Source organism: Synchiropus splendidus, chromosome 4 (genome assembly GCF_027744825.2).
Source record: "Synchiropus splendidus isolate RoL2022-P1 chromosome 4, RoL_Sspl_1.0, whole genome shotgun sequence".
NCBI lineage: Eukaryota > Metazoa > Chordata > Actinopteri > Syngnathiformes > Callionymidae > Synchiropus > Synchiropus splendidus.
The window spans coordinates 21,595,785-21,615,525 of record NC_071337.1 but is presented as its reverse complement, the minus strand read 5'-3'; the positions used below and the strand labels follow the sequence as shown (position 1 = coordinate 21,615,525).

General features: G+C 43.8%; 1 protein-coding gene across 6 annotated transcripts; it reads left to right on the top strand.

Annotated features, from left to right (window-relative positions):
• Nucleotides 1–90: 90 nt before the first annotated feature.
• Nucleotides 91–18,929, top strand: LOC128757474 (protein bicaudal D homolog 1-like). Of its 6 annotated transcripts, XM_053862794.1 has the most exons (13): nucleotides 91–616; nucleotides 7,056–7,268; nucleotides 7,649–7,804; nucleotides 7,876–8,180; nucleotides 8,252–8,396; nucleotides 10,512–10,994; nucleotides 11,069–11,247; nucleotides 11,366–11,750; nucleotides 11,940–12,134; nucleotides 12,491–12,642; nucleotides 12,950–13,160; nucleotides 17,785–17,863; nucleotides 18,375–18,929. In XM_053862794.1, the coding sequence occupies exons 1-12, from the start codon at nucleotides 398–400 to the stop codon at nucleotides 17,836–17,838; spliced, it is 2,697 nt and encodes an 898-aa protein (XP_053718769.1). In that variant the 5' UTR covers nucleotides 91–397; the 3' UTR covers nucleotides 17,839–17,863; nucleotides 18,375–18,929. The 6 variants fall into 6 exon arrangements, with proteins under 6 accessions (XP_053718769.1, XP_053718770.1, XP_053718768.1 ...); XM_053862795.1 differs by lacking the exon at nucleotides 17,785–17,863; XM_053862793.1 differs by having other exon boundaries at nucleotides 17,785–18,929.
• The last annotated feature ends 812 nt before the right edge of the window (nucleotides 18,930–19,741 follow it).

The window sequence follows — 19,741 nt, the reverse complement described above, 5'->3', positions numbered from 1 at the left end:
ATTATTTGTCGCGCGACATAAATAGTAGCAGATGCTCTACACGCCACCAGGCGGCGCCTCCTAGTCTCTGTCAACCGTTGCGGACCGATAATCCCGATCCGCAGCAAGAGGAGAGCGACTGCCTTGCTCCACGGCAGCAGGCACAGATGGCGACCTGGAGCCGGTGAATAAGCAGAAATCGGAGGGAGGGGAAGGATGCGGATGACGACGAGCGGCTGCATCACATGGCTCTGAGGAAGATGGACACACTTTGAGGAGATCCGAGGACGCGTTATTCTTCTTTTATTTATATTTTTTACGCGGAATCGAAGTCTGGTTCTGACCGCAGCCTTGGTTGTTTCCTCCTCCGCTGGGACCCTCGGCTCATCCGGAGGAAGGCTGGCGGAGGAGAGGGGCGATGGCCGCCGGTGGATCCGGATGCGGGGACACGGTGGAGCAATGCCGGGCCGAGGTGGAGCGTCTGACCCGGGAGCTGGCGGAGGCCAACCGCGAGAAGATCCGGGCGGCGGAATGCGGACTGGTAGTTCTGGAGGAGAACCAGAGTCTGAAGCAGCAGTATGCCGAGCTGGAGGCCGAGCAAGAGGCGCTGAGGCTGGAGCTGGAGCAGCTGCAGGAGGTGGGTCTGGATGCTGCTCTGAAGAGCGGACTCCTCACTTAAAGGGAAGGGCTTCATCCACGTAACTTCAGAAATGTTCCTTGGCAGAAATTTCATTCTTTTAAATGATCGTTGCTGTCTACAAAGTAAGGCACAACTTCATTTAGTTACACACAAACAAAAGGTGCGTGTGTTTGCTTTAAAAACGTCAGACTATGACGTGAAACGCAGTTCCCTCTCAAGCGTTAGAGACATGAGCTTTTCCAGAAGTTCCATAAACTGCTCATTATGTTCCTGTTCTGAGCTCCTCCAGTAGACTCTGAGTCATGAACACACAGAAGCAGGCAGCTGAAATGACTTTCCTGAAACAGATGTCCGGCACCTCCCTTTATTATCCGGTGGCAGAGCACATCAATAAATGCGGACCTGGGCAGCCGACTACTGGGGCACTGGGGTCATGCCCCCCTGGAATCAGACACCTCCAGTTCTAGTAGGTATTGGATGAGAACATTGGGGGGAGGGAGGTCATCTATTGTGATGCATAAGCTGGTGAAAGTGAATAAAAATTCATTAGAGAATTGTGGGCCACGCTGGAAAATGTACAGCTAATTCAAAATAAAACAAACAAAGGACAGTGACAACATTGTACTCTGACATTATAGTTACAGACACCAGGAAAACAATGGAAACTGAACTGGACACTGCTTTGTCGGAAAACTTTCACTTGATGTAGCTTCGTGTCGTTTCTTCCAGGAAGTGATTTATGGTAATTTTAACATGAAATAATAAATCTATGTTGCATTGTTTCCTAGCGACAAGCATGAGAGAACAGCGCTTCGCTTTCACAATGTGGCAACATAAGCCAGCTACTGTGTTATTTAAAGTTATGAATAGTGACTAGTGGTCTGTGAGTGCGGAATAGAAACCAGAGGAATTATGAACATATCCTGCCCCACTGTTTACTCCGTCCATTTGAAACACAACTTTATTTGGGCTTGGTTTTAATGTCTAGTCAGATAAGTAATTCAGTTGTTGGGTAAATTTAGCATTTACTAAATCCTTTGACATAACAAGTTGTCTTTTACTTTGGTTATCAATACTTCTCTCTGAAGGATTCTTTGGTTTGAAAGCGTATTATTACTGCAAATATTTTAACTGAAATAACTATAATTAGAAAAAAAGGAAAGGAAAAGAGATGCCTGATGGATATTACAGCTCTTGGTTGTAATATCCATTTGGCAGGAAAAAAACTACTCACAAAATGCTAATTGGACAATTTTGTATGAGTGATACTCTGGTAGATAGATCAAATATCTCAACTAGAAATAAACAAATAAATAATAAAATTCAGTTAAAAAAATCAATTTCAAATCGGCTCACTCAGATCTACTCAAGTGTCAAACTTGTTGTTACTTCAATTCCTTGTCATTTTATTGATGCAATCATTTTAAATGTAAAAGTGTTTCATCACAATAAATAAATACACAAAGTGCAGCACAGTTTCTGTTTGAGTATATATATTATATATGACTGAAGAAAAGAGAAACATCAGATGTCAACATACATGGCTCAATGCCAATTAAAGGCATGCCATGAGTCTCTGCTATTAGCTAAGAGGATGCCAAACGTGGGCTCTTTTAATGAAATAACATGTGCTGCTCAGCAGCAGGAAGAACTAAAGGTCTTCATTAGTTAGCTCACGCAGCTAGCCACAGCTCATTGCTAATTAGCTTCACAGGAGTCCATCGCATTGATTTGTAAAGTCAGCTCAATCCTACCACTATATCTGTGGTGCTTTGTGTCCGCTTGAAGCGTGAGGCGGCGGTAAACCTGAACCTCTATCTATCTATCTATCTATCTATCTATCTATCTATCTATCTATCTATCCAACATGAACCTAATACCAACATATATCTTATTCTGACATTCAAAACACAAAGGACCTCTTAACCCTTGCATTTATTTCACATTTGTGAGCGACAAATATGAAGCCTGATGTAGTTACTACTTTACGAGCGGCCAATATCAGCAACATTTGTTGGCGTGTTTATATGAAAGTTTTGGAGTAAATAGACATTGTGGAGGAGACGAGGAGGTTGTAGTTACGTAGCGGGCAAAGAGCAAGGAAGCGAATTTGACAGACTCAGATCGATGAGGAATATTCACCCTCTGATGAAGAGGTTAAAAGGGCGACTGATGGAGCAAGACTCAGGAAAAAAAACAAACAAACAAACAAACGTGGCCCTGCTGTAAGAGGCAACGCAGATGCCCAGCCATGAAAAGGCATTTAAGCAGACCTCGAACCGGACTATGGAGTGCAGGACAGGGACTGAAGGAAGCTACTACATTCGTTAATAATTAACTAGTCAGTCATTTAAATCGAAGCAGTTTTGGCGGTGCTTAGATTAGTGCGCATGTTTCACTGATGGAAATCAAGAGAGGGAAAGCTCCAACAGGACAGGACAGAGTGACCCACTGGGATGTTTGTAGCATCACACAGCCAATGGGAGCCCGGTCAGCAGATGCTCAAGGTTAAAGATGAGCAGGATTTATGGAACATTTCCAAAAAAAAGGATCTGTTTTTGAGCAAGCGCATTTACTGCTTGTGCACAGCTTTATATAGAAAAGATTGGGATTGTAACTGTGCACCACAGCGTAGCGTAGAAGAATATCTAGTGTGTGCTTTGTTCAGAGTCTGTCGTTTGAGATGCTTCACAGATTCTTGGCCTCAGCGTGAGTGGAAGTGACAGAGCTATGGACTCCTAAGAGCAGACGGTCTAAAAGATTTAGCTACTGCACACACGGATCCAGAGCAGGAGAAACGCCATGAATCATTCACAAAGTCTGAGGTCATGACAACTTCATTGAAGACTGCACAGCAGCCGCATCCTGTCCTGGCAGAATGTGGAAGCCCACAGATGGGAGGTGACGTTATCCATCTTCTGTGACACAAATGTGTATGAGAATCACTTTCATTTGCGATAAATGTGCATTCTAGCGTTCCATTAAAAGAACAGACATTTACCTGGGAGGCTTATCTGGGTCAGGTTTTGTGCATGTGGATCCTCCTGAGCTACAAGAGACGTATCCTGGTGGCTGGCTAGTGGTGTGTGACTTATCAATGTTTTGAATATTCTAATATCAAATCATGTTTTTGATTGTTGCAAATTGGTGTTTACATTTACAGAACATTGGAGAACATCGCTGTGGATGGAGACAAAGCCTTATGCTTTGTTGTGATAGCCATTTCTGTCTAGTCATTAGCTGTAGCTGCGGAGCTCGGCGGTGTATTTCCATTGTTCACTGACCGTATGAAGCGGAAGGAGTGTTGTGATAAACAGCTGAGCATGAAAAAAAATGAGATGACAGTAAGACAAAGGAGCCGTGCCAAGGGAGTGGCCTGGAGCACCATTAAATGTGATTATCCCTCCACCCGGCCCTTAATCCATTCCACCTCTCCTTCCTTTCCCTCTCTCGTCCCGCTCCACCTTTTATAATTCCTCTTGTGACAAGCCTCTAATAGAACTTTTGGGGGAAAAAAAAGAAAGAGGAGTCACTTTAATGTATTTTGTTTGCTGTCATCCCCACGACGATGACTTTCTCCACTGCGTGTGAGACGGATGCAGCCATTGCACTCACAGCAGCAGTATACGCTGCCATTTATCACAGACTGCCATGTACACGCACGCACGAGTACATGTGCAGTGGAATGAGAACAAAGAGTATTGATTTCAGGACTGTCTCTGTGTCATGCTACAGTTTCCCCTGAGCCGCTTTGAGTCCACTGACGATGGCGTTGTGACTTTATCCAAATCAAGTCGATTACTTCAAGGTTACGAGAAGTAAGGCTTCACAACACCTGGCTGTGAGTTTTAGCTTTTTAACACCTTCCAAATCAGCAAAGGAGATGAAGCAGAAGCTTTAGCAACTTGGCTCTCTTTTTTTCTATTCACCTTTTTCTCACCTAGACAGCTGTCTCGCTCTCTTGGTTCCAGATCACAGTGGACATTTGGCTTCCACGCCTCGCTGTCTAGTATTGATCTACCTGTCTTGGAGCTGTTCACGCTACAAAAAAACTAGTAGGAGAGGAGTTGTTTCTATATTGAACTGTAACGGCTATCCTGAACTTCAAAAATGAAATGATTGCTGTGGAACAACATGATACAAAATCTAAAGATGTAATTTATGCCAACTTAACCATGTACATACAAATATGTAAAGCAAGGAGGAAGTGAAATAAAATGATTGTTTCTGAAAAAAAAAATTGAGTTAATGGAGATGCAAAGATTTCTATGTTACAGACTGGATAATCTGTACATGTTACTGAAGTCATCATAAATTCCTTGCCTACATTGTTAATACTGTGTGCAAATAAAAGTAAGAATAAATAAAAAACAACGTAAGATGTGTAAGAATGCCGTAGAATTCCACGAGGCGATAGAAGATGCCGTCACTTCATTTCCTGAAAAAGAGCCAATATTCAGTTTTATTCAACTGTTGACGTGTATTTCGACTTGCATGGCTTAATTCTTGACATTATTATCCTGGCAGACCGAGGCTGGTATTCACTCCTATTTTTCACAACTTGTTTCATTGTTAACCAGCCAATGTTTTTATCGTTTCAACAGCCTCTGTGAGCTGACTCCAATTACACAGATTACATTAGGGATTGCGTCACGCGTTCAATGGTTGACTGTTTTTAGACTGAGGACTGAGAGTTGTCCGTGTTTATGTGTTTACTTGTTTATTTAGTTGCCAGAGAGATGAGAAACTTGAAACTTGTCTGCCTCATGGAACAGAGGAAAGGAACTAGCCATTCCAGCGCCATCAGTATTCTGACCGAGTTCTGGATCCTTCTGTGGTCCGTGTGAACTTCAAAGTCAAGATTCATTATGAAGGATATTTTTAGCTCCAGTGGCTCCATGCCAGTCGTGCAAGCAACTTCAAATTCACAAATGGGTTAATGATAAGTGTGAGTTGTCTTGTATGAGTTTCGCCAGATTTATTGTGCTTATGGTCACGTGTTCTGAGTCATATTTTACCCCGCTGGCGTGTTGCTGCCTGAGGATACACTGTGTCTATTGACTGGACGACTTGCTGACATCTACAAATTGTTGTTCTATTTGCTGTTTGTCAAAATCTGTGGTTATGAGCTTCTGGTGGAATTGGGTGCAACAGACATTACCTGTGACTGAATGAACGTCTGGACTCTGCTGTTGCCTACAGCTGCTGGTGTTCTCAGATGTGTCTGCGTCAAACTAAAATAGAATTTTTTAAAAATGGTGCATGGCAGTGTAGAGTCGTGTGTTGCTGCCTCACAGGAATTCAGCCTGAGAGAGTAACCTTGGCTCCTGTCTTGCTTGTTGCCGGTGGCACTCTGGTTTCCTCCCAAAATCAAAAAACATGGAGAGGTGTTTGATGACTCAACAATGACTTAAGGCTGAATAAAAAAGTAAAGAACCTAAGCTACTTCCTTCTACAAACTCCTGTCCTGATTCTGACTGCAGTACAGTAGTAATTTGAACTCAATACTGGAGGTGTGTTAGCGTTTACAGCCAACACCTTCATTTGAAAGCTCACTGGCAACTATTATGGCAGGGTAAGCTAGATACACAGATAAAAGGCTTACAGTTTTTTAAAAGCAATTGCTATTGATATGTAAATTATGTATAATAATTAACTTTTTTTATATAGAATTTTTTAAAACGTTCAACTTGTTGTTGAATATATTAAGTAATGAACAAATGTTTGACTAATGATATTTTTTTATTGTATAAATGTGTGGATACTTTCATGCTGTAGACTTCAACTGACTTACTGACTGTGATCCACAACTGACTTAAGGTCAGTTTTTGGCTGCTATGACAAGTATAGGAAACTATTTTACCATATCATTGCATTCTTAATCACGCTCAAAAGTAAAACTGTTGCCACTGTTTCAGCTCCTCACAGACAGAGATGACATTAGCTCTTTAATTCACATGAATTCTCCAGCTATGTTAGAACCATCGCTACCATACATTATCAGGAAGATTCATGCAGCATCTTCCGTACGCTGTATTTGCGGAATATACATACCAACTCGTCAGCAACATTTTCTTTAAAACCATAAATATTGTTTGCGAAAAATGCATTATAGTTCAAAACTTTCATTTCATTTCATGAGCATAATCTGAAAACAAGCTGCCAAATATGAGGTCTCAAATCTTTTGGTGAAAATGCAATGTCATTTTGTCGATACCATTACTGAGGCACACAAACTCAACAGAAACACAAAATCAATCCAGGTATTTATATTACTACTATATTACTTTGACTATTATATGACACTTTAAATATCAATACACTTAGAACTATATAATACAATGTTTAAATATGGTACACAGCCAGATGCTTAAACAGTTGTGTTCGGGGAAGACTGTTGGATCAATGATCTGAGAAGAAACTTTCCTGTGTTAAGGCATTTGGCCAGGCCTACACCACCCAGCGTAAAGTGGCCGAGGATGGCGAAACCAACGAGGAGACGCTCCTGCAGGAGTCTGCTACCAAAGAAGCCTACTACATGGGTCGACTCCTGGAGTTGCAGACGGAGCTCAAGCACAGCCGGACCACCACCGCCAACGCTCAGGCCGACAGCGAGCACCTCAGCACGCTGGTGCAGGAGCTGCGAGAGGTAAAAAACAATCGGCTTCCACAAAATGCAAGCGTGACAGGTTGTTGGCTTGCGATGCCACAACATCTTAGAGTACATGACTTACTGCATGCCCATTAAAGTGGGGGTTGGCTCCACAGATGCACAACTCTGGATACCTTGTTGGCCTCCAGACTTTTGAGACTTCATCTCGAGGCTGTAAGTCTGAGGCATTGAGTTGTGAGTAAAGTCCTGGATGCTTTTAAACACTGGACTTGTTTCAAACCAACAAATGTTTAATGGATTAAAAAAGATTATTGATGTATAACACCAGACATAAATCTGATGTTTTTTTGAGAGCATTTGCTGGGACAGTGTCTTAAATGTGAAACATCTTCAGCTCTGTCTCTGCCTTGTATCAGCAGAGCAACGAGATGTTAGAGCTGCAGCGCAGTCGGATGAGAGAAGAGATACGCGAGTGCAAATTCCGGGAATCGCGGCTCCTCCAGGACTACACTGAGCTGGAGGAGGAGAACATCTCTCTACAGAAACTCGTGTCAACGCTCAAACAGAACCAGGTAAAGATGCCTCATTCATAAGCAGTTATGAGTTGACAGTGAAGGCTCATGGGTTCTTCACTCACGTCCAGGTGGAGTACGAAGGGTTGAAGCATGAAATCAAGGTTCTGGAGGAAGAACTGGAGCTGCTCAACACGCAGCTTCAAGATGCGCTACGCTTGAAGGAGATCGCTGACACTCACCTGGAGGAGGCGCTGGAGTCCCTGAAGTATGAGCGTGAGCAGAAGAACCACTTGCGCAGGGAGCTGGTCCACCATCTCAGCATGTGCGACGTGGCTTACACAGGCAGTGCTCACCTGATCTTCACCTCAGCTCCACCCAGTGGCACTGGCACTCCGACTACGCTGCTCTCACCCAACTCAGAGAATCCTTTGAGGTTCATTTGCTTTCATGTGATGCTCTTTCACGGAAAATAATCATTTATGATGAATACAATGTCATGTTTAGGTGCAACGGACATGTTCAAGGTGCAGCAGGATCCTCAGTGGCCTCAGAAGCAGAAGGAGCTGGCAGAAAAGTCGAAGCTTCATCAGACCTGTTCACTGAGATAAACCTGCCGGAATTCCAGAAGCTCAAACAGCAATTGGTGACGGTGAGAGTTCCTCAAGTTATTAACAAAACTCTTGTTATGAAAAACTCCATTTGGTCTGGGTTCAGCGACTTCTGAGGAGGGCCCTTCATTTAAGGCAGCAAAAGTTGTAAGGCCAAACAAGCAGACCAGATAAGTTGTGTGATGCCCCAAACAAAAATGTAGATCGATTGTCAGATACAGATGTCCCTTCAAGGACCTTCTGATTCGTCCTCATATTATTTCATAATCCATTCACAGAGTGAAAAAATCAACTCAGGAACTATGCCATTGTGTATTGTGTCAGTCAGGGTTGGATACCGAATGTTTACCAGTTCAACCATGAAGTCACTTAAAAGAAAAGATGGAGGTACATTTGAAAGTGCTTCAAAGTATTGTTAGACACGAGGTACAGCAGCTTGTGATAGTCTTGTGAATTCTATCTTGAACATTTTGAAGAATGTCACCAGCATGCGGTTCCTCGTACCTAATAAAGAAATAGGTCACCCAATGTCACAGTCTTGCACAAACCTCACAATGATCCTCGTGAGCAATAATCGAGCCTTAAATCTGCCTCACAGAGTCCAGCTGTGAAAACTGGGCTCAGAGCACAGCAGCAGTCACCTCTGTTTAAAAATAAAGCCTTTTGAATAATTTACTGCAAAACCATGCGGACACACAGTATCCCCCCGCCCCCCGGTGGAGGAGTGTCTCTTCCCGCTCGCCTTTCCTTCCGATGATTCACTCCTAAACACCAATCATTTTCAACCTTTTGCAAAGCTTGATCACCAATTAGCTGCCTCATATCCAACATGACTCTTTTGTAAATATTCATGTCATGAGAATTGATTCGTTTCTGCTCCCTTCAAGCGCTTTTATTTATATCTCCCCTGACATTCTATACTATCGACCTCTCCCCAGTAGAAGGGTGGATTTCACTGCTGCTGCTGCTGTGCAGTGTGTTGTTGTGAATAAATCCTGCTGAAGCTTCATTTATGCCACACTGTAGTTTCATCTGGAAGCATTTCATCACAAATGGCGGCGCGATGCTGCCAGACGGTATAATTAATGCCAAGTGTGTAGAAGGTCCATGGAGCAGTCATGTTTCAGAAGCTCGGACAAGGCTGAGCGGTTCATTACCGTCAGCTAGATTGATGAGCGGGTCCAGATGTTATCTCAGGTACGCGTGGCACACGAGTGCACAGCATTGATGAAGCGAGGTGATGCACCAGTGAAGGAAGGCAACGCACTAATGTATTCTTTTGATTCTCGTGGATGAGGGTGCTGATTTCCCCTTGAGAATTCCACTTGACACGCTGTGCAACACAAGTGTTCCAATTTTAGCCGCACCTCATCAGAGTGATGGCTCTGTTCAAAGTCTTAAAATATCATCTCCTGGTTTACGATGGCTGTTTATTGCAGTTGATGAAGGTGACTCAACCGAATGGGTGAGTCCTTGGATTCAGAGCTTTCTGAGCTAACCCAGCATTCGTCGATAATGATGCTGAACTGAAAGAGAAAATGTTAAATGAAATGCCTTGTTTGACTATTTCCATGTCTACACAACAATATAACAACAGTCACAGTGATGAAGAATAGGAAAAAACACTCATTTAATAGAGCAGATTTCAGATAGCTCATGCAAAACATTCTATTGCACACGCCCAACATTGACTCTGGTGATGCTTCTGTCTTCATCATTATGGAAGTGGTCACAGTGTCTGTGAGTATATAGCAAAAACAGGTTGATCCTTCTGTCCAATCCAAGTTATGTTGTCACCTTTGGTTATATTCTTGCTTAATTATTTTGCGGGTTCCATTGACATAAATGTTTCTTTCTATCTGTCTTTCACATGTGCAGGCACGACTTCTTTTGCTCCAGGAAATATCATATTGTTAGTGGAAAACCAGTGTCGCATGAGCTGGATTCATTTCGTCTGATGTCTTATGCAGACACACACGGGATTTATTGGACCGCATTAACTGAAATATGTTTCATTGGAGTTCTGTTATGTTGGTTACAAAAAATTGTTTTGCCCTTCCTAAACTCAAAAACCTTGGCTCAACAGTGGGTTTGACTGAATAGGTCATAGCAAATGATGCACAATGGTTTGTCTTATTGTATGCTGCCACCCACAGGTTGAACGTGAGAAGGTAGCACTGATGGCAAGCTTGCAAGAGTCGCAGACTCAACTTCAGCACACCCAGGGGGCTCTGACCGAGCAACATGAGAAGGCCCTCCGCCTTAGCCAGAAAGTCTCTGCTCTCCGGCGCCAGCAAAGAGGGCCTGCCTCTGCTACGGAGGCCACGAGTGGAGATGCCTACACTGGGTACAGGATGGAGGAGGCGGATGAGGATGTAGGAGACGAAGAGGATACGAGTGTCAAGAAAAGTCGACTTTTCACCTACCAGTCACCGGGTTTGGAGATTCTGCAGTGCAAGTATCACGTGGCTGTGACTGAAGTGGTGGAGCTCAAGTCGGAGGTTAAAACGCTCCGGGATCGTCTGGCCCAGTTTACAGAGGAGGCCGATCAGGGGAAGCCCAAAGGAAATATTCGGGTTCAGACACTGGAGAAGCAAGTTGCATCATTGGAGAGGAGCAACCTGGAGGGACGGGAGAAGGTAGGTGCCAACCATGTCATGTCATGCCTTCCGTCTCTGAGGGAAGAGTGTACCTACTCTCTTTGTTTTCCCAGATCACGAGCTTGGAGTCGGCGCTGCAGGAATCCCAGGCAGCTGCCAGCGAGTGCCAGGCGGCCCTGACGGCGGCTCAGGATGAACTGGTGACACTCAGTGAGGAGCTTGCTCAGCTGTACCACCACGTCTGCTTGTGCAACAACGAGACACCAAATCGCATCATGTTGGACTACTACAGGTATAATCCTCAAACAAGGGATGGAAGCACGAAGAACATTCCGACACCTTTGATTGATCTAAACTGTCTGTGACCTTTCAATTCTAAATGTCAAGTCAACATGTGACTTCTCTTGCAGACAGGGCCGCGGGCTCAGAGGCCTCAGTGCCAGTCTCAAAGCCATGTCTTCGGACAACAGTAAAGTCCTCCTCACGCCGCGCCTCGCCAGGAGACTGGCAGCTGTTGCTTCCTCAACCTCCACCACCTCGATAACCTCGACTCCCCAGGAGTCACGGAGCCCGTCACAGTCTCCGTCCAAAGAGCCCCTGTCTGGGGAGACGTCAAAGGAGGGCCTCCAGGTTCCGTCTGAGCAAAGCCTGGCTTGCACATCTCCAACTCGCTCTCCCAGCATCAGTGCCTCTTCGTCATCGTCATCGTCATCATCCCCTGCCATGGAGCCAATCGGAGAGCTGCGCCGGGAGCCCTTGAACATCTACAACCTTAATGCTATTGTCCGAGAACAGGTATGGCTTTCTTCAGAGCGCCAACGTAGAGTCTGGGCTTTCTGATAGCATTTAAACAATAGGTGCATCCTCATAAATGAGGAATGCATCCATCTCTCTTCGGGCTGGAGTTACAGTATGTGTACTGAAATTTGGGATTCAGTGGAGGGAAATGTCTTTTTTAGCTGAAGCCTCCCTGTCTTGCCATAGGTGAAGCACCTCCAACGGGCAGTGGACAGGTCTCTCCAGCTGTCCAAGCAACGGGCAGCCGCCAGAGAACTTGCTCCGCTGCTTGATAAGGACAAAGAAACCTGCATGGAGGAGGTGCTGAAGCTCAAGTCTCTGCTGAGCACTAAGAGAGAGCAGATCGCGACCCTGAGACTGGTGCTGAAGGCCAACAAACAGGTAGGAAGGGTGCTTCATCTGAGAGTTTGCATAGGGGGCACGGCAGCGCATATTAATGCTGCGTCTTCATTTCCCTAAGGTCAGTTTAATTTAAACTTGAGATGTCTTTGTGTACAGTTTGCATATTTGCTGTGGTTTCCCTCTGCATGCCAGACTAATGGGCACGTGGATGAACTCTCGCTCCGTCCTTGAGCTGAGCCTGAAGGCAACGATGTGCAGACAAAGCTTCCCGAGAGTCTAAATGTGATTTATTTTTGGAAGGAGCTGGAGGCTATTTTTAACCCTTGGTTTTTAGGTGTGTTAAAAATAGGACAGCAGATGTTTGGGAAATGTAGTTGTTTTGCTTGTTCACGCAGGCAGCAGAAGGAGCTCTTACCAACCTGAAGAGCAAGTATGAAGCCGAGAAATCAATGGTCACCGACACAATGATGAAACTGAGGAACGAGCTGAAGGCCCTGAAGGAGGATGCCGCTACTTTTTCATCTCTGAGAGCTATGTTTGCCACCAGGTAAGAAAACATAGTTCACCCTCAGACGTACAGTGCAAGTTTCTATAAATATAATACATGAAGAGTGAGATGCAGCTCATGGTGTGTTTCTTTAGTCACTACACCCAGAACTGGCCAGCTGGTCTTTAAGTTGACACAACCTCTAGTTATATTTTCTTTGTTTTTCAGTTTCATTGGAGCTTATCTGTGGCCGTGCAGTCAACAAATTTTAAATTGTCCTAAATAAAAGTCGTATCTCCCTATGTTTCCTCTTGCCATAAAATGTCTGAAGATTCTATTCTGTTTTTTTTATTTATTTATTTTTCAGGTGTGACGAGTATGTGACCCAGTTGGATGAGATGCAAAGGCAGCTGGCTGCAGCAGAGGACGAGAAAAAGACACTGAACTCCCTCCTGCGAATGGCCATCCAACAGAAACTGGCCCTTACGCAGCGTCTGGAAGACTTGGCATTTGATCAAGAGCAGACTCACCGTACGCACAGGACGAGACTTGCCCGCGGGAAGACCAGCACTCCCAAAGTAAGTCCCCCAGCCTCGGCCTCCTCTACCAACCTAGCTCAAGGCACCTCAGTAGCTTTTGCAACAAGTAGTCTCTCTGCGTCCGGCCTTACAAGTCCCACCTCAATTGTTTGTAACGATCCTGAGGTACCCAGTAGTCCAACTACGAGTAACACAGCGAGCGCTGCTTTGGCAGCTCTCACCTCCCCTGTATCACACACTCCCCCACGTAGTCCGTCATCGACAGCTATTGCTGTAAGTCCCCCATCTTTGGAGGCTTCAGCTTCCCAAACGTCATCGTCAAACACCGTGAGGGTGACTCAATCCCAATGGACTGTTGGGTTTCGGACCTTTGTTGTCGATTCTCACAGTTTCAGTGTCAACATCCCTCCAGGTCCGTCTCGTGGTCCGGCTTTGTCCCGACAATACACGGCAGACCCTCAGACAAGGTTGACCCCGGGAGCAGGTTCTGTTCCCTCCTCTCCGTACCGCTCCCCACTGCTCGGGCTACGACGGTCCACATACAGCCCATCACCTCGAACTCGCCCCTTGTCTAGCTTGACTCGAACCTCAGTCCTCCACTCATCCCCGTCCTCTTCTTACTCCTCATACTCATCTCACTCTCCCAGCAGTTACTCATCCAGCTACTACAGTGCGTCACCTTCAAGCTCCTACTTCCCATCGACTAGCACTTATAGCCATTCCTCCCACTACACTCCCCTGTACCCCAGATACTACAGCGCCTACCGACCTCGGCACTGAGCCCTTTAACCTTCACGACAAGCCTTCTAGAGGATTCCCCCACTTCTTACTAATCCCAAACTTCCACCTATCCCTCTCTTTGGGAGTATGCGGGCTCACAGAGAGGAGGAAAGACTGGTTTCCCGTGTTATCCTGTGCCTTGGCGAATGGGTTCTGAATGTCCAGTGACTTTGCTCAGGGAATTGAACCAAGGAGCACAAGCGGCCCTGCCTTCCTTTTATTCTGAGACTGCTGACATGTCAAGACGTTGGTAAAGACTTTGTACGGAATGTTTTTGTAGAATCCTTTAGGTTGAGAGTTCAGCTGCATGTGTTTCACGAGACACAGGAGCATTGTGCATTGGACACATTACATTCAGTGTATCAGCCACTCTGTGTAGCCGCTCACTTTTCAGTGGACTTATTATTGTACACCATATACACACAATCATTGTAAACCAAATGTCCTTTTGGTTAAGTCGGTACATCGATGCTGTGGGCTAAGTGTGCTTCAAAAGAACTTGGCTCAGTGTGTCATGCAGCAGCAGTACACTGGTGCCACTTGTGGATCGGACCTTCACTCACCTTAAGTGTATGTGACAGTGCAGTGAATGTATTTAAACCGCAAAAGCAGGTATGATCGTGTACTTGCACTGTGCTTTCCTGTAGCCAGTCACAGCTTTAAACCACTGGGATACGCAGCTGAAGTCTTAGTCAGCTAAAGAGATTTTACGTGATGTATGTTGTGTCTTAGAACCGATTTGTATGAACTTTTTTGGAACATTTGTCACTAAAACATGTTTTTGTTGTTCAATCTAACTTCCTGAGCGCTTTATCATGACATCAGGATCGTCCAGTTCCTTTAGTACTGTATGTTCCTGTTCACACAAACACACCCAAACAAGCGTTTTTGTTGTTATTTGACTAGATAATTGTTAACACAAGCTCCATCAGACCTATTTGAATGTGCCCCACTCCATTAACTCAACCACCAGAAGACTTTACAAAATTTTACATGAGTGAATCCCTTGATGCTCAGGTGCTTTATGGTTGTATAAAGAAAAATAGAATTGACAAAGATGTTTCCTCACGTGTTCGCTATTATTTTAGATTCAGATTTGAATAGATGTAATCTTCTTTATTGAATTCTAATGCAAGTTGAAGTATAAAACTGTGCAAATTTTCTATGTTTGCAGCCTATTCTTACTGGTATAACCAAAGTGAATGTATCTCGCCAATGTCACTTCGCATCATTTGAAGCATACTTACCCCTCTGGTGTCTTATCCTCGTTTCACGCTGCTGATATCACCAAACACGTGTGAAGGAGAAACCACTCACTACAAGTGCACTGGATACTTTGTGTTCGAACTGTCACTTTACTACACTTAATAAACGACTTCACCTGGTTTCCCTCCTCCGTCTTATCGACTTCTCGACTGCCATCTAGTGGGTGCCATCTTTACATGCTGATGTAGAATGTTGGAGAAACACACAGATACCTGTAGGTGAGAATATGGAGAACAAAACCATATCTATACTCTTAATTACGAGTCACGCATTTGAATTATATGATATAGGTCCCTCGACTTTTAGCTCCATATTAAAGTCTTTCAAAGACTGAGAACAACGCTTAAAAAATGTGTGTTTCCATGACATTAACTCGACCGAACAGAGTGAATGTGTCAAACTCAGGAATTATTAGTTTTGCATTTTGCAGTCTGCATTAATATGTGTTATTCAACACAAATATTTGGCCTCCATTTACCAGACTTCCTGTATGTGTAGTGCATACGGTTGTACACTGTTTTAACTTTTTTGCTGGAACCAAAATCATCAAGATGGACCCCTAAGTGTCACCAATTTTGTCAGTAGAAGCAAATAGACTCACGGTAAGAAACAAGGATAGTTTGTACAGTCGATATTATACGGTATTTAACCGATAATTTAACAGAGAGCATTGGTATGGTAGTTTAGCAGAATAGCTATGTTACTCCACTGGATTCAAAATAACAAACTGTAAGTGTGCAACCTCCACTATGATCACATTAATGTGCCATGCTGTCAGATTCATTGCACACATTCTGTCCTGATTTTTTGTTTTTATGACCTATCAGCTTGACTGGTGAATTTGTGATGAGATCAACCTTTTTGGATAAGTTTCCCATCAAGGTGACTTGTGAATCAAAAACGTCTTTGTTGTGTGAATCACACTGGGGCGAAACCCGCTGACAGGCAACATCTGATTCAACATTTGGTTTACAATCATTGTTGCAAGTGATATATTCGCATCTCAACTTACTGTATGTTTACATCAAGTATGGCATCTTTTCCAAACGTTCCTTGAGCAGCTCTTCAGTTGGACACCTGTGCGACCTCCTCTCTGTGACTCCCCTAAATCCTAAATTCCAATCTGGATTCATTTTTATCCCAAAACAGATGAAGTCTGTCAAGTGTTTTCTGCCCCATGGTGGTGAAGCTCTGAGCAGAAGTCCTCTGATGTCACTTACCCACAATGCTGACAGGAAACAGCACCACTGCACTTACCTTTAATAAATTGTTATGTGTTTAAAATCACAAGTCATTGGACCATAATTTAGTTGTTAATGCCCAAATTTCTCTGTAGAAAAATTTCAACTCTCAATGAGTAACTTTTTTATGCGTCTTTATATTATTTACCTAAGACCCAGATGTTTATCTCAAGTCTCACAATTGTATAGAACTTATTTAGATTCCAAATATTCTATTTCTTCAATATGAATCTCAATTCTCAAATGAACACTGAAGCTAAATCCCTGTGTTTTAGCCCCAATTATTATTTTTTTTTTTGTCAAGGTGTGTAGATTCTCAAAGGAATCACACCAGAACATTTTGAGGGAGTCTGTCATACTTGAGACATGTGAGTAAAGAGTTGTGATACATAGGTGAGTCCCTCAATTTGTCCACAGAGACCGGAAAATGTGGGTTTCCTCCTGGTACTCTGGTTTCCTCCCTCAGTTGAGAAGCTTGTTGAGGTTGAAATGAGGGTAACTGAGGAGTGACTGTGTGAGTGGAGCTCCCCCCTGCCTCTCACCCTATGTAGCTGGGATAAGGTCTCGCCACCTGCCACTCATAAAGAGATAGATGAGTAATTGCTGGTCCAAATAAATGTAATTTAAACCTTAAAATGAAATCTTAAATTGTAAATGGGTAATATACGATAACACACAAATGAATGGCTGTGAGGATTAGAAACACACTGTAGATTTCTGTATACACAGAATCATTATACATTGATTCGCTTTATGTAATGATTTATTTTATTATTATTTAAAAAAAATAGTATTAAGGACAGTTTTGTTTTTGTTTGTGAATTAAAGACTGTTTCAATGTGGGCTGCGGGGAACCATCGTGTTAAAATGAACATTTAAAAAGTATAAGTCAAAGCACTTATTCACTGGATAAAGCATTCAGATTTTATTCATCTGGAACAAAGACAAATTCATGCCTCTGAACTATGCTGACCTTCAGCCAAAAATGGCAGTCATTGAATGTCACTGGTTTCCTATTTCTCTTTGCTATGTTTAAACATCACAGTCCCAAATCGCATCAGCTTTGTGTTTTGTTTGTGATAGCTGGTGAACGTTTTAACTAACTTGCCTGAATTCACACTGTATTTCCGCTTCTTGCGCAGTAGCTCTCACAGAGAAATCCTCTGACTGTTATGCACAAAACGCCTGTGTTTCTTCTGGCCACTTTTTTATGCACAAGCTTCTGCTGTTTCTGAGCCGTTCAATCTGTGAATTTGTTTGTTAGTTAACTCCTGCAATAAACGTTTGTTCAGCACATGCTTCAGTTCGCAGACAGAGACAGTTGGAGGGTGTTTACCTTACATCTGCAGTGTTATGACGACTCCAGTCTCTTGCAGATCATCAGTAGTTTTCTGCCTCAGTCCAGATCCTCGTACCCGCCTCGAAGCTGATGACCTCGCTGGCGTTTGTCTTCAGGTAACAGTGTTGCTTGCCGTGTAAACATCATGAGCGTCACCGTAGTGTCTGGGGCCTCTGCTTATCAACTCAACATGCGACTGTGTACATTCAGGTACAGCTTGAAAATGTGGTTCAGGCAGGTGTTATGGGACTAGCAAACTCATTTTGCATGGTACTTGATGCCAGCATGTGAAGGCAAGAAAGATCAAAAGTGGGATGGCTGCAGAGATCCTGTCCCTGGATTCCAGAGTTTTATTTGGATGTTGAAAATGTGGGACTCACTATGTTGTTAAACCTTTAAGACTCAGCTAGATATACAGCAGGTGGATAGAGGGCTCTGGACCTACCTTGAGGTGGACTGGACTTCTGTTTTTAGATCTTACTCTGAGCGTTTGAGTGACAAGTCGTGGGTCATCTTCTTCTTCCCCTGGTGGCTACTGTAGTTCTACTTTGGAACCCCCAGTCACCCAGAGACTCACGTCCCTTGTGATATGTTCTATAACCTTCTCTGCTTGTCCCTGTCTTGAAGTGTTTGGACCTCCGAGCAGATGTCTGCCACTAGTGCCTCCTGTCTGACTTCATCAACATCTCCAGCTCTGTTGGACACACCTGACACCAAAGATCCGCCATTCTAGGCCTGAAGCTCTGACGGAGTGTTACAGTCATGTATTTGTTGCATCATGAATGTGTTACCTCATGCGAATGTGACATCGCGAGTACGTTCTCCCATGTATCCATATGCATGCTTTCTCTCTCATCACATTGTAGGCGTCATCTATAGCACCGCCAGGGCTCAAATGAAGTCCATCATCATCGCCTTTAGTCTTTTCATCCATGTCGACATAAAGAAAGCACAAAGCGAATCAAAGCCGTCCAGACAACGACGGCATCATCGGCTGCTAAGTTTGAATGTGCATGCTATCATATCATATCAAATCATATATTCCAACGCCCCATGTATATTGTAGTTTCAGCATCAGCATTTATCACAGAGCTCCTCTCAGGATGTTACAAGCAATAGACGATGTAAACACAAAGACGCAATACTGTTTGTTTCAGATGGTGAATAATAAAAGTTTGTCTCTCTCTGGTCTGGTGAACTAAGGTTTGACTTTCCAACATACTCAAGTGTTTGTACATAGTTCATCGCAGCTTACTCCCAACTGATATATATATTTTTTCAATAATAAAAAAATATTCACTCATGATGCAGGTACGACCCAAAGACAGCAGGGGGCGGTGTTCGACCTGAATAAGGACCGCGAAGACCCACAAGGCAAAAACACACTCAAGATGCAAAAATATAAATCCGTACTTAAGACGGTACTGAAGCTTGGGCAGTTTTATTTTGCTGAGAACAGAACTAGAAACTAAATCCACTGATAAGACATCACTGAATCATGAGACTGATCAGTCGATCATTATATGTTGCCACAGCAAATCACCATAACTCTTTCCTCCTCGTCCGCCCAGGCCACACATCTCTTCTTCATATCCCCCTGCATCACATTCACGAACCTCAGTTGTTGTCTACCCTCCTTGTCTCCCTTCCTGACGTGTCTTTCTTCATTCCTCTGCTGCCTCCCTCTCATGTGCATCTTCCTTTTCTGTGGGTCTGTGGTGGTCTTTCTTATTCATCTGTTTTACATCTGATCAAAAAGAGAACTCACTATAAAGTTAGAATAATTGATCAACCTTTTTTTCTATTTTGACACAATCATAAAGTTACTGTCCAGCCACACATTCTCCAAGAGACATGCAGATCAGTGCAGCTTTTCCTTTGCATTAGAAAAAACCTCACCTCACCAGACCGATGGTTTCTAGAACAATTTCCACCCATCCAAACCTTAACCAGTGATTTCTGCCAGCTGGATTTCTCAAGTACATCTCACCACC